Below are 12,770 nucleotides of genomic sequence, written 5' to 3' on the forward strand. Positions count from 1 at the left end.
TATTTTTTTTTTTTTTGCTCAGAGTTCCAGATTTTGCTCTTCAATTTTTTTAATTCAGCAGAAACAAGTTTTTTCATATCAGTAATTGAAAAATGCCCTTATGCCAACATATTCTAACTTAACATCTGATCATTGGCAACTTCTATAAGCATAATTTTTTTTAATTAATTTATTTTAATTGGAGGCTAACTACTTTACTGTATTGTAGTTTTTGCTATACATCGACATGAATCATCCATGGGTGTACATGTGTCCCACTATCCTGAACCCCCGTCCTACCTCTCTCCCCATCTCTGGGTTGTCCCAGAGCACCCGCTTTGGGTGCCTTGCTTCATGCATTGAATTTGCACTGGTCATCTATTTACATATGGTAATATACATGTTTCAGTGCTATTCTCTCATATCGTCCCACCCTCACCTTCTCCCACATAGTCTAAAAGTCTGTTCTTTACATCTGTGTCTCTTTTGCTGTCTTGCATGTAGGGTCGTCATTACCATCTTTCTAAATTCCATATATATGTGTTAATATACTGTATTGGTGTTTCCTTTCTGGCTTACTTCACTCTGTATAATAGGCTCTAGTTTCATGCACCTCATTAGAACTGACTCAAATGTGTTCTTCTTAATGGCTGAGTAATATTCCATTGTGTACGTACCACAACTTCTTATGCGTTCATCTGCCTATGGACATTTAGGTTGCTTCCATGTCCTAGCTATTGTAAGCAGTGCTGCAGTGAACATTGGGGTAGATATGTCTCTTTCAGTTCTGGTTTCTCTTTCAGTTTTGGTGTGTTTGCCCAGGAGTGGGATTGGTGGGTCGTATGGTAGTTCTATTTCCAGTTTTTTAAGGAATCTCCACACTGTTCTCCATAGTGACTGTGCTAGTTTGCATTCCTACCAACAGTGTAAGAGGGTTCCCTTTTCTCCGCACCCTGTCCATCTTTTATTGTTTGTAGCAGAGTCCCAGATTTTGGAGCAAAGACTCCTGCATAGTAGAGGCTCGGCAGTATTTGAGTCTTCCCTCCCCCATTCCCCGCCATGCCCCGTGGCATGTGGAATCTTAGTTCCCCCAACTAGGAATGGAACGTTTGCCTCCTGCAGTGGAAACACTGAGTCTTAACCATTGGACCGCCAGGGTAGTCCCAGAGTGTATCTTTTTTTAAGAAAAGAAAAAGAAAATGGTTGTTTTCTTTTTGTTTATCCAGCATTATGATTTCAGCTGTTAGTTTTCTGAGTTTTTTTTAACCTTGTCTCTGGATAGGACTTCATCAAATTTGGCTGCAACCAGGCTGACAGGTCCTTCGCACAGTAAAGGCAGCCTTGGTGAAGAGAGAAATCCCACTAGCAAGTATTACCGGTGAGAGAGAGTGTCTGAGAGCTGACCCATGTTTATGAGGATAAGCATGCTAGCATTTTCTTGATGACTATCTTGAAGTAATATCTTTGAGTGTAGTTGGCTGATTTTATGAAACTTTGTTGTCAGATATTTATTTAAAAAGTATAGTAGGCCTGACTTCATGTCTGAGAAATGCTTAAGCAGAAAGTGTGCGTCAGGTAGTGTTTAAAATTACCAGTAAAATGTGTCGTAAAATACTGAAAGAGTTTGTGTTCATAATAGATTTTATTTTCATTGTTAAAATATGAGCATCTTCAGAATTAACCAGCAATTATGAATGAATCTTTATTTTTCATAAAAAAGGAATAGTGCTGCAAGTAGCCTGCTTTAAGGGTTTTCTATCTCTAGTCCCTCTTTTCTGAGCAAAAACTTAGTCTTCTTGGTTAAGATTGACTGTGGGGGATATAAAAAAGTACAAAGTAAATTGAGTAGGCAGCTGAATAGAAACCCTTTCTTTGATGTGAATGCCTTATTAACAGTTCCTGTTTCCTGTAAAGTAACCGAATTATTATAACATCTTTCCCTGCCTTCTAATTGCTTGTTTTTTCCTTGTAGTAATAAAAGAGCAGTCCAAGGGGGTCGTTTATCTGCAATTACCATGGCACTTCAGTATGGCTCAGAAAGTGAAGAGGATGCTGCTTTAGCTGGTAGGCATTAAGTTGTGACTAGTTATGTGTCATCTCAGTGAATCCTTCTTCTTAAGGAAACTTGCAGTTATTTTGGTCTGGCTGGAAGTTTGTCTGTTTTTGGAGGACACACTTGTTTTGTTACATTTTGATTGCACTCTTGGTTGTCAAACTTATTAAGAACTTACTACTGCTTTATTTTGTGTTAAAGCATGAATCTAAGTAAATAAATACTTGTGCAAAAACAATTGTTTTGATAGCCTTAGCAGATCCTGGTTTCAAACCTATGATGGTAAATAGTGCTAGTCATGCATGCATGTGTGTGCTCAGCCATGTGCAACTCTTTGTGACCCCAGGACTATAACCCATCAGGCTCCTCTGTCCATGGGATTTGCCAGGCAAGAACACTGGAGTGGATTGCCATCTCCTCCTCCAAGGGATCTTCCCAACCCAGGCATCGAATCTGTGTCTCCTGCAAATCCTGCGTTACAGGCAGATTCTTTACCACTGAGTCATCAGGAGAGCCCAAAGTACTAGTGACACCGTCAGGAAATCCCAGGAAGACATTCACGTCACTTTAGATTTCCAGGTCACTGGCTTACATTTTCAGTAGACTAGAATGTCTTTTCACCTGGAGCTTATGATTTAAAGATAGCTGTAAATTATGGTAAACTTTCATTTAAATAATTGGGCACTAGAAATTCGAGTAAAAGCACACACTTCATAAAGGAGTAACAAAGAACAGCTATAGAGGTGTATTTTCTGTCTTCCTCCTAAGTGCGATGTAATATTTTTTTATTTTATGGTATTTTTTATATGTAGAGATAAAATTTGTTTTATGAAATTACTCTTGATTTTATAATCAAGTGTGACACAAAAGATTTTTCTAGCTGTATTTTTATTTTCTACTAAATCTATAGAAATTCATAATTACTGTAGACTACTAAAGTATGAATTTAAGTTTTTGATTGTCATCTACAGAATTATATTTTTTTAAACTTAAGTCAGTCCTTATCAAAAATTGAAAGAAACTTTTCTCTTTTCATTAGCTTTCTTTTTTGCCAACTATAGAAGTGACACACACTTCTAGCATTTGGTTACTTCATTAACCTTATAGTAGTATAACAAATTGAAGGAAAATCATAGCACTTATAAGATTCTTACAAAGCATTTATTGGCTTTTTTTTTCCCCTTAATAAATAGTACTTTTGTCACAAGAGGATTCTTATTTAGTAAGCTCAGGTAGTAAAACAAAGTAGATGCCAACCAAATTTGTGTGTTGTAGATCCTTCAGGGTGTTCTTCAGAACCTGTTTATCCTTAATTTAGTCAAAGTTTAATATACTTGGTTTTCTGCTTCCTGTTCCTGGAAACAGCTTTAGGGCTAGGTACAGTGAAAATAGCAAAGAAAGGATAACTCATGATCTTGGAGCAACAAGAAAGCTGATGGAAAGAAGACATAAGAATTGAAAGTGTGGCTTGGCATCTTGAGGTTATTCATTTTAGAGGCAAACCACATTGTGTCTCCCTGAAGGGTGGTGAAGGAGGTGGAGAACAGCACGTACTTGAAGTTACTTTAAGAAGAGCAGTGAGGTGGACAGTAGGATACGAAAAACAGATAAAACTTCCAGTCTTCTCCCACCAACACAAAATAAGGCAAGAAGGCAAAAAGAAACATAGAAGAAATGTGATAAATGGAAACAGAGAAACAGCTCCAAAAATTACGTCTGAAATAAATGTTAGTGGCCTGAATTTGCCGATTAAGACAGTTCCAGATTGGGTATTTAAAAAATCAAGTTATATACTGCTTACAAGAGACACATCTTAAATATACAGGAAAGTGAATGTAAAAGGATGGAATGTAAAAAAGATACCCCTGGCAAATAATAACCAGACGCTAGTCATGTTGACTTTTGCTAAACTGGACTTTCAAACAATGCATTTCCAAAGATAAAATGGATTTACCTTATACTGATTAAAAAGTTTATTGCATCAGGCAGATAAATCCTAAAAGGGCTCAGAATATATAAAGCAAGCAGATAGAACTTCTTGGAGAAAGAGACAACATTGCCGTTAGAGTGGGAGCCTGCTTCTATCAATTGCTAGATACACAGCCAAAAAAACCAGTGAGACAGAGAAGATTTGACTATAATTCCTCAAAAGTTTATTTGTTTCCTATTTCTGCTAAAACAAATTGCCACAAACTTAGTGGCTTAAAACATCACAAGTTTATTCCCTTCAGCTCTGAAGGTCAGAAATCTAATGTCAGGTTGTTGGCAGGCCAGTATCCTTTTGGAGGCTGTAGGGGATAATGGACTTCCTTACATTTTCCAGTGTCTAGAGGCTGTCTGTATTCCTTGGCTCATGGCCTCTTCCTCTGCATTGAGAACACAGCATTTCAATCTCTACATGTCACCCCATCTCCTTCCTTTGACATTCTCGCCTGTCTTTCATAAGGATCCTATAGTGCCTAGAGATTAATCCAGGATAATTTCTCAAACTCAAGATTCCTTGCAATCATATCTGCAGAGTCTCTTGCCATTTAAGGTAATATTCACAAGTTCTGTGGATTAGAGCATAGATTTGTGTGGGGGCTTATTATTCAGCCTACCACAACAAGTTGGTTATTAACAGGCAAGTATTCTATAGTTGGAGAATACATGTTCTTCCCTGGTTCACATGGAAGATTTACAAAAATTGGTCATGTACTTAGCCATAAAACAAATTTCAAATTTGAAAGATCAGGTATTATACAGACCATACTTCTGACTGTAATATGGCTGTGATAGCAACTAATAATGAAAAAGAATTTTTTACTTTTTTTTTTTTTTAATAGATCTTTATTTAAAAATCCAATCTGCCAACTTAGTGTTTTCCACCAACTTGGGGAGCAGAAACCTTTCACAGGCTTCACGATCTTTTGCTTATGTGGTTTTTTTTTTGAAAAATAAATTTTTAAAAGGAGTAATTGTAATACAAATTTAATTACTTAAATTTGAACAGTAACAATAATGAAAATAATACATATCAAAAACAGTGGAGGTGCCACTAAAGTGATACTTTCAGAAGGAAATTTATAGTTCTGACTGCTTCTGTTCAGAAAGAAAAGCAGCTGAAAGTTAGTGAACTAACAAGCATCCAAGATAAGTAAATAATAAGAAAAACAGAGATGTTAGATAAAAGATGGTAAAGCCAAGGACAGGAGATAATTCTTTAGAAAGGAAATCTCTAATGGAAAAGATCAGTGAAGTCAAAAATTTTCCTGTTACAGCTCTTAATAAAATATGTAAATCTATAGCAAGATTATAAAGAAATAGAAGGCACAAATAAAAAAATATTAGGGGAAAAAGAGAGCATATAGAGCATGTAAAGACAGCATAATGCAAATACATTTGAATGTTTAGATAAAATTGACAAATTCCTAGAAACTGATAAATGCCTGAAAACTGATTCAGGAATAAAAAGACTGATTAGTCATATCACCATTAAAGATATTAAATTGCTAATTAGAGATACTCCTGCATTGAAAACACCAAGCCATACATTCAAGGAACAGAATTATATAATAAACTCCTGCAGTGAGTAAGAAAAGAACTCCGCAATTTATTCTTTGAATCTGATATAAAACCAAAACCATACAAAATATAACCACACTGTATCTAGTAGTATCTGCAGTCTGCATAAGCACACTGTATCTAGCAGTATGTGTAATATACAATAACACAGTTGGGTTTATTTCAGGAATACTAGGTTCAGTTCAGTTCAGTCGCTCAGTCATGTCCGACCCTTTGCAACCCCATGAATCGCAGCACGCCAGGCCTCCCTGTCCATCACCAGCTCCTGGAGTTCACTTAAACCCATGTCCATCAAGTCGGTAATGCCATCCAGCCATCTCATCCTCTGTCGTCCCCTTTTCCTCCTGCCCCCAATCCCTCCCAGCATCAGAGTCTTTTTCCAGTGAGTCAACTCTTCGCATGAGGTGGCCAGTATCTGTAATACACAATAACACAGTTGGGTTTATTTCAGGAATACTAGGTTAGTTCAGCATAAAAGATAAAAGAATTATTTACTGTATTAGTAGATTAAAGGAGCAAAACCGTGATGTTTGCTCGGCAAATGCATTTGATTAAACTACAAGTCTCATTCATGATAAAAGCTAAGCATACTAGGAATAGAAGGGGACTTTCCTAACCTGATACATGGCATCTCCACTTTCAGTGGAGAATCATTTGTAGTATTCTCCTTACCATAAGAAACAAAGTTTAAAATGTTCTTACTTCTTGTTCAAAGTACTAGCCAGCAAACAGTGATAACAGTGATGCTGTAAGGATCAGAAGAGAAGGGTTTGTAAGGATTGCAATCAATAAGAGTACTTTTTGAGTTTTTTATTTAAAAGACTACAGATAAATTACTAGAATAAGAATAATAAAATGCTAATGTAAATTATTATACAAAAGTTAACTTCATTTCCAGAATCAACCATAAAAAGAAAATGTAATTTTTTAAAAAGATATAGTTTACAGTAACAGCAAAATATATTCCTAAATTTAAATTCAATAAAACATGTGCAAGAGCTTTATGAAAAGATTAGAGGTAGTGGAGTCAGGAAAGACTGCATAGTTTCCAATTTCTGTCTTTGCTTCTAGCTCCTTGACTCTTAAATCCAAAACCCTTCTTGACTACTTTACAGGCCAGCTGACCTTGGGCAGGTCATCAACCTCTCATGTCTAGTTTTCTCCTTTGGAAAAGAAATGACCATACCTGTTCTGTATGGTGATGTTAGGATTACCTGAGAATGGTGCTTATCAAGCTCTTAATATGTAACTAAGTACTGAATAAGTGATTCTCATACTTGCCTGGGAGACATAGTGATTTTGGTTATACTGATCCATCAAGAAATAATGTAAATCAGGTGCTTATACACTGTTTAAGAGTTCAGAGAAATGAACAGTATATTTTGTATTTCTGTTAAAGTGATTGCATGTTTTGTTTTGGTGTTTCTATGATTAGCTTCTACCTAAAAGTTTTCTCAATAAAGGAAAACATCTTTCCTAAGGTCTGCTACAGGTAAATCTCTTTGACTTTGCCTCACTTTAAATCAAATTTGTCAATGCCAGCCCCCAGCTACCTTTATCCTAAGCTATATGCTGTCGCTTTAGTTCTGAGATCCGAGAATAACTGTTTGCTCCTTTTCTTGTCCAAGCACACATAAGCAAGGATCTCCAAAGATGGCAGAGAAACTATTTTGTAACCTTTTAAAGACAGACAGACAGGGCTTCCCTTGGATAAAGAATCTGCCTTCTATAGAGGAGACTTACAGGAGACTTGGAGGAGACAGGGGTTCAATGTCTCCTGATCTTCCTGGGCCAGGAAGATCCCCTGGAGAAGGAAATGGCACCCCACTAAAGTATTCTTGCCTGGAAAATTCCTGTGAACAGAGGAGCCTGGCAGGCTGTGGTCTGTGGGATCACAAGAGTCACAAGAGTCCTACAGGACTGAGCAACTAAATTACAACAACCAAGACGGTATGACTTTTACTATGTAACATTCTGTTTCTATGTAACATTTCTCTTAAGTAAGCATACACTTTTACTGCTGCTGCTGCTAAGTGGCTTCAGTCGCATCCCACTCTGTGCGACCCCATAGATGGCAGCCCACCAGGCTCCCCTGTCCCTGGGATTCTCCAGGCAAGAACACTGGAGTGGGTTGCCATTTCTTTCTCCAATGCATGAAAGTGAAAAGTGAAAGTGAAGTCTACTAAGCATTACTAACAGCATCTTTAATGAAGGCTAGAGACTATTCTTTTAAAATAAGTATTCTCAAACATAGACAGCATAATCTGGAAGGTTGTTAAAAGCTTTAAAAATGTTTTTTTTTATTCCCTTTATAAATATCTTTTATATCTTTGTAGCTGCGCGATATGAAGAAGGAGAATCTGAAGCAGAGAGCATTACTTCATTTATGGATGTTTCAAATCCTTTTTATCAGCTTTATGACACAGTTCGGAGCTGTCGGAATAACCAAGGCCAGCTAATAGCTGAACCTTTTTTCCATTTGCCTTCAAAGAAAAAATATCCTGATTATTATCAGCAAATTAAAACACCCATATCACTACAACAGATCAGGTAATACATCATTTATATTACTCAGTATACATTTATTTTCTTGTGATTGAGCCTGTGCATATATCCTTCATTTCTAAAATGGATAAGGGTATAAAAATGTTTTTCATATGTCTAGAGTATGCTTAAGTATCACACCAATGTAAACATGAGAAATAAATTTGATTAACTACAAAGTACATTCTTTGTATTACAGTACTGTCAAGAGACAAATAAACAGAAGTATCCCAGCTAGTCATTTGTGTGTCAGATTATGGATTATAAAAAAAAATTATGTAGCTCAGAATTTAACTGTTCATTTTCTTATAACTGCAAAAATTTCTCTTTCTATTCCTTTTATTGATATTTTTATCACAACAATTTACCTGCATTTAAAATTTTGTATCTTGGTTTCCCTTTTGAAGGGTCAGCTCTTAGGACATCTAATCTACTTCCTTTCCAAGGATGCATGCTGAGCCAGTCGTGCCCCATAGGAGCTGGACCACCTTTCACTGTGCTCTTCATCAGAGCAGCAGGGAAATCTTGAGCAGTGCTGAGCAGTAGCACTTTCTGTGATGATGAAATGTTACTTTATCTGTACTGTCTCTGGTAGCCACTCGACATGTGACTGTCGAAAACTTGAAATGTGGCATAATGAAACTAGATTTCAAGTTTTACTTTATTTTGCTTTAAACAGACATGTGTGACCACTGTATTGCACAGCACAATCTGAGGAAGATGTGTTAGCAGAAGGAATATAGTTGAGGAATATCATCAAAAGCCAAAAAAAAAAGGAAGGGTGGGGAGGAGCTCGACAACATGGCTGCATAGACCATCTTCGTTGTGCTGGGGCTTGTCATCCCCATGCTTTATTTCCTGTTCTACCCTTTCCTTCCCACTCCCATCCTTGATTAATATCAGACTGATAAATATCTGCAGATTTGTTGTAGATTGTCATCTGTTAATACTAGTTTAGGTTCTCTATTGTTCTTTGTGGGTATTGAGAATATCCAGCACGTTATCCTTGAAGTTAGCATAAATAAGTCCAAGGCTGTAATTTAAACTCTTGTTGCTAGCCACAGGTAGTGAGAGCTGAGTATGTGCTTAGTTGTTGTTGTTGTTGTTGTTGTTGTTGTTGTTTTTGCTTCATCCCAGAGGATCAAATGTTCTATTATAACATTCTTATCTCTGTAAGCACTACATGGAATCTATATATGATTTTAGTAAATTTTAAGTAAAACTTTACATGTGTAGTGAATGATGTGTCATTCTAAGAGCAAAGTGTGGAGTCCACATTAATTCTGTGAAGCTGTACACATAATGTGGTTCTTTACCTAATATTGTTTTTGTGACTTTGATGGATAGCAGATAAGTGCTTCAGTCAAGCTTTAAAAGTCTGTCCTGTCTAAATCTATATAGCGTTAGGGCAGACTGTGATGCTTCACTTTGTACCAAGTGTACAGGGACTTGCAATAGCCTTAGTGTTGGTAATAGCCTAAATGCCTGAGACAGCTGTTAGAATTCTTAAGACTTAAAGTACGTGAAAACCTCAGTATTAAGCCATTGGATTAATTACAATTGTTTGTGTTGGAGGAAGAGTAGCAAAAGGACTCTTAACATTAATCTGCCTCTCATTTACCATCTTAAGACTGCTCTTCAGGGAATTCCCTAGTGGTCCAGTGGTTAGGACTGGGCACTTTCACTGTGAGGCCAGGTTCAATTCATAGTTGGGGAACTAAGATCTCGCAAGCAGCACAGCACAGAACTGCGCCCCCCACCCCCCAACCCCCACAAAAAAGGGACTGCTCTTCATTTCCCTTATGCAACTCCCCTGGAGTTTAATGTTTCTTATTCTACATGTTCCTTCGTGTGGTTGCCAGTACTTTCTCTTTTCTTTAACTCTCATCAAGAGGAATGACCTCTTATTTTCTGAAATGTGTAGATCACCATGATTCTTCATTACAGTAGCTTGAAACCTCCCTGATTTTTATCTCTTCCTAGGGTTTGCATGTAAGAGCTTCCCTGGTGCTGCTGCTAAGTCGTGTCAGTCGTGTCTGACTTTGTGCGACCCCACAGATGGCAGCCCAACAGGCTCCTCTGTCCCTGGGATTCTCCAGGCAAGAATACGGGAGTGGGTTGCCATTTCCTTCTCCATTGCATGAAAGTGAAAGTGAAGTCGCTCAGTCATGTCCAGCTCTTAGCGACCCCATGGACTTCAGCCCACCAGGCTCCTCCGTCCATGGGATTCTCCAGGCAAGAGTACTGGAGTGGGGTGCCATTGCTTCCCTGGTGGCTCAGTGCTAAAAAATCCACCTATGAATGCAGCAGACAGCAGGTTCTATCCCTGAGTTGGCAAGATTCCCCTGGAGGAGGAAGTGGCAATCAGCTCTAGTATTCTTGCCTGGGAAATCCCATGGACAGAGAAGCCTGCTGGGGTTCTCAAGTCCATGGGGTTGCAAAGAGTCAGACACAACTTAGCGACTGAACAACAACAGGGTTTTCATGTAGCCAATACCAGGATTTTACCTTAGGAGTTTTGCTAACATGTTTGCTTTGTAGTTGACCACCTTACTAGGTTCTCTTATTGCTGCTTGTCGTGTTTGATTCTTTTGGGTTTTCAGTTAAATTATCATGTTGTCTAAATATAGTGGTGCTTTTGCTCCTTCACTTTATTTGGAAATTGTTACTTCCAGGCCTCTAGTCAGTATCACTGGTAAACTACCTTGTAATATTTGTCAAGATTTTTGCACTGAACTTTCAGGAAAGGTGTTTCTGCATATTCAAAATGGAAGGTTCTAGCCCTGTGTTTGTCTTTCACAGAACAAAGCTAAAAAACCAAGAATATGAAACTTTAGATCATTTGGAGTGTGATCTGAATTTAATGTTTGAAAATGCCAAACGCTATAATGTTCCCAACTCGGCCATCTACAAGCGAGTTCTGAAACTGCAGCAAGTCATGCAGGTATAATTTCCTGGTTTTGCTAAGTTTTTGTATGTATAATTGAGTGTGTTAAGATATGTGATTTTCCTCCAGCAGTGTCATATCATTCATTTTAGCCACACATACTGATTTTTTTTTTTTTTTGAATATTTTTTTAAGAGCTTTCAGGACTATGCAGAGTAGAAATAATAGTTTAGACTGGGTTAGCTTTGTGAGTGGAAGAAGCAGGGATTTGTCCCTGGGGAGTAATTTTAGGGTTATGAGGATGATTCCCCCTAATCACAGATGATATTCTGCGTTCAGATTTTATTTATTTGGTTCTAGACTCTGTCTCTGTTGAGGTAGTGTTGGTTCTAGGAGAAGGGTCATCTTTAGGCTAATTCATCATTGTACAGTGTCCATGAGTTGACTGAATTATTTCTAAGAGCACACCTTGGAGGGCATCTGAGGCCATGGGTCATCTCAGTGTTTTGAGAAAAAAGGGCATAGATATGAAATACAAATTGTATCTACCTGTCAGTTTTGGTAGAATCTTCCTGGAAAGAGAATCTCAGAGCAAGGAACAACAAAAGCAGTTTTATATCACCTGTAGAATCTCCATTTTTGTATGGTCAGCTCTGTGATCCATGTTGAGGATTTAAATATTTTGTTTTCAGAACTCTGTGTATATTCCCTAAGTCTCCTGTCATTGGACTTTAGCTGTCTCTGGCAGAAGGTCTTTAAAAATGCATGTATTGAAAAGTAGATCTTATTTCACCTCTCACTTTAAGCCTTCTTCTTAGTCACACTGTTGCTTAAGGCAAGGGTGCTAAAGGCTAGCTTTGACTTGGCTTTACTGAAATACGGCCACCAGAGCAGGATGCCCCGACAGCTTGTCTCAGTGCTTTGAACGAGTTGGTGTCCTTCAGAGTCTTAAATTCAGTTTAGCTAGAGTTGATTCCTCAACTCTCTGGATCCATTTTTTTTTAACCTATTTTTCTGTCATGCAAACTTTTGTTAAATTGGGTTATTGAAAATGTTTAATGACTTCTTTTTGATTTTGAGTATTCTACGTGTGGTTGTATCTTTCTGCTTGAATCTGATGTGGCTAGCTCTTTAATATTCATATATTCTAGAAGTGGTCAGCAGAATGAGCTCGACTCCTGGGGTCTCTTCTGTTTTAGGCAAAGAAGAAAGAGCTTGCTAGGAGAGACGACATTGAGGATGGAGACAGCATGATTTCTTCAGCCACCTCTGATACTGGTAGTGCCAAAAGAAAAAGGTATATATTCTTCATATAACTGGAGACATTGTCTCAGTTTCTGTTTTGTTTCAGATTTAAGTGCAGAAAATTGTTTCTGTAAGCTTTCAAGTATGAATTATAAAATTTAAATACTTTATAACATTTAAAAATTCATTTGTTAATTGCATGATTAGTGTTTCCTTGGTAACATCTTGTTTTTAGATAACATATTTAAAAATAATTACTTATATGGCCTGGTGAAACCTGTTATTCTTTTTGCTGTCCAGGTTATTTTGTTTTAATGTGGCATTGTAAGAAGCCCTTTAAATCTAGGTAATTTCTGTGTGGCGATTTAAAAAGAAAAATCAGTCATTATTCTTACCCCTTTGTTTTCTCTTGTTAATCTGATCTTTATTTGCTATTTTAAGGATGTCATATAAAGCACCAAGTTACAACTTCTTGTAGTTCATAACAGGTTAAGCTAG

The 12,770-nt window shown here is 37.4% G+C and overlaps 1 protein-coding gene across 18 annotated transcripts in view; it reads left to right on the top strand.

Moving 5' to 3' along the window:
- Positions 1-12,770, top strand: part of PBRM1 (polybromo 1) — a 107,028-nt gene that overhangs the window by 33,184 nt on the left and 61,074 nt on the right. For 16 of the 18 annotated variants that reach the window (XM_010851720.1, XM_010851713.1, XM_010851727.1 and 13 more), the window contains 5 exons: positions 1,262-1,357; positions 1,952-2,043; positions 7,933-8,146; positions 10,943-11,084; positions 12,227-12,324. In XM_010851720.1, coding sequence (XP_010850022.1) covers positions 1,262-1,357; positions 1,952-2,043; positions 7,933-8,146; positions 10,943-11,084; positions 12,227-12,324 — 642 coding nt within the window. The remainder of the gene's footprint in view (positions 1-1,261; positions 1,358-1,951; positions 2,044-7,932; positions 8,147-10,942; positions 11,085-12,226; positions 12,325-12,770) is intronic. The other 2 variants (XM_010851724.1, XM_010851728.1) reach the window with 1 other exon arrangement.

This window comes from Bison bison, unplaced genomic scaffold, assembly GCF_000754665.1.
Source record: "Bison bison bison isolate TAMUID 2011002044 unplaced genomic scaffold, Bison_UMD1.0 scf7180017864304, whole genome shotgun sequence".
Lineage (NCBI taxonomy): Eukaryota > Metazoa > Chordata > Mammalia > Artiodactyla > Bovidae > Bison > Bison bison.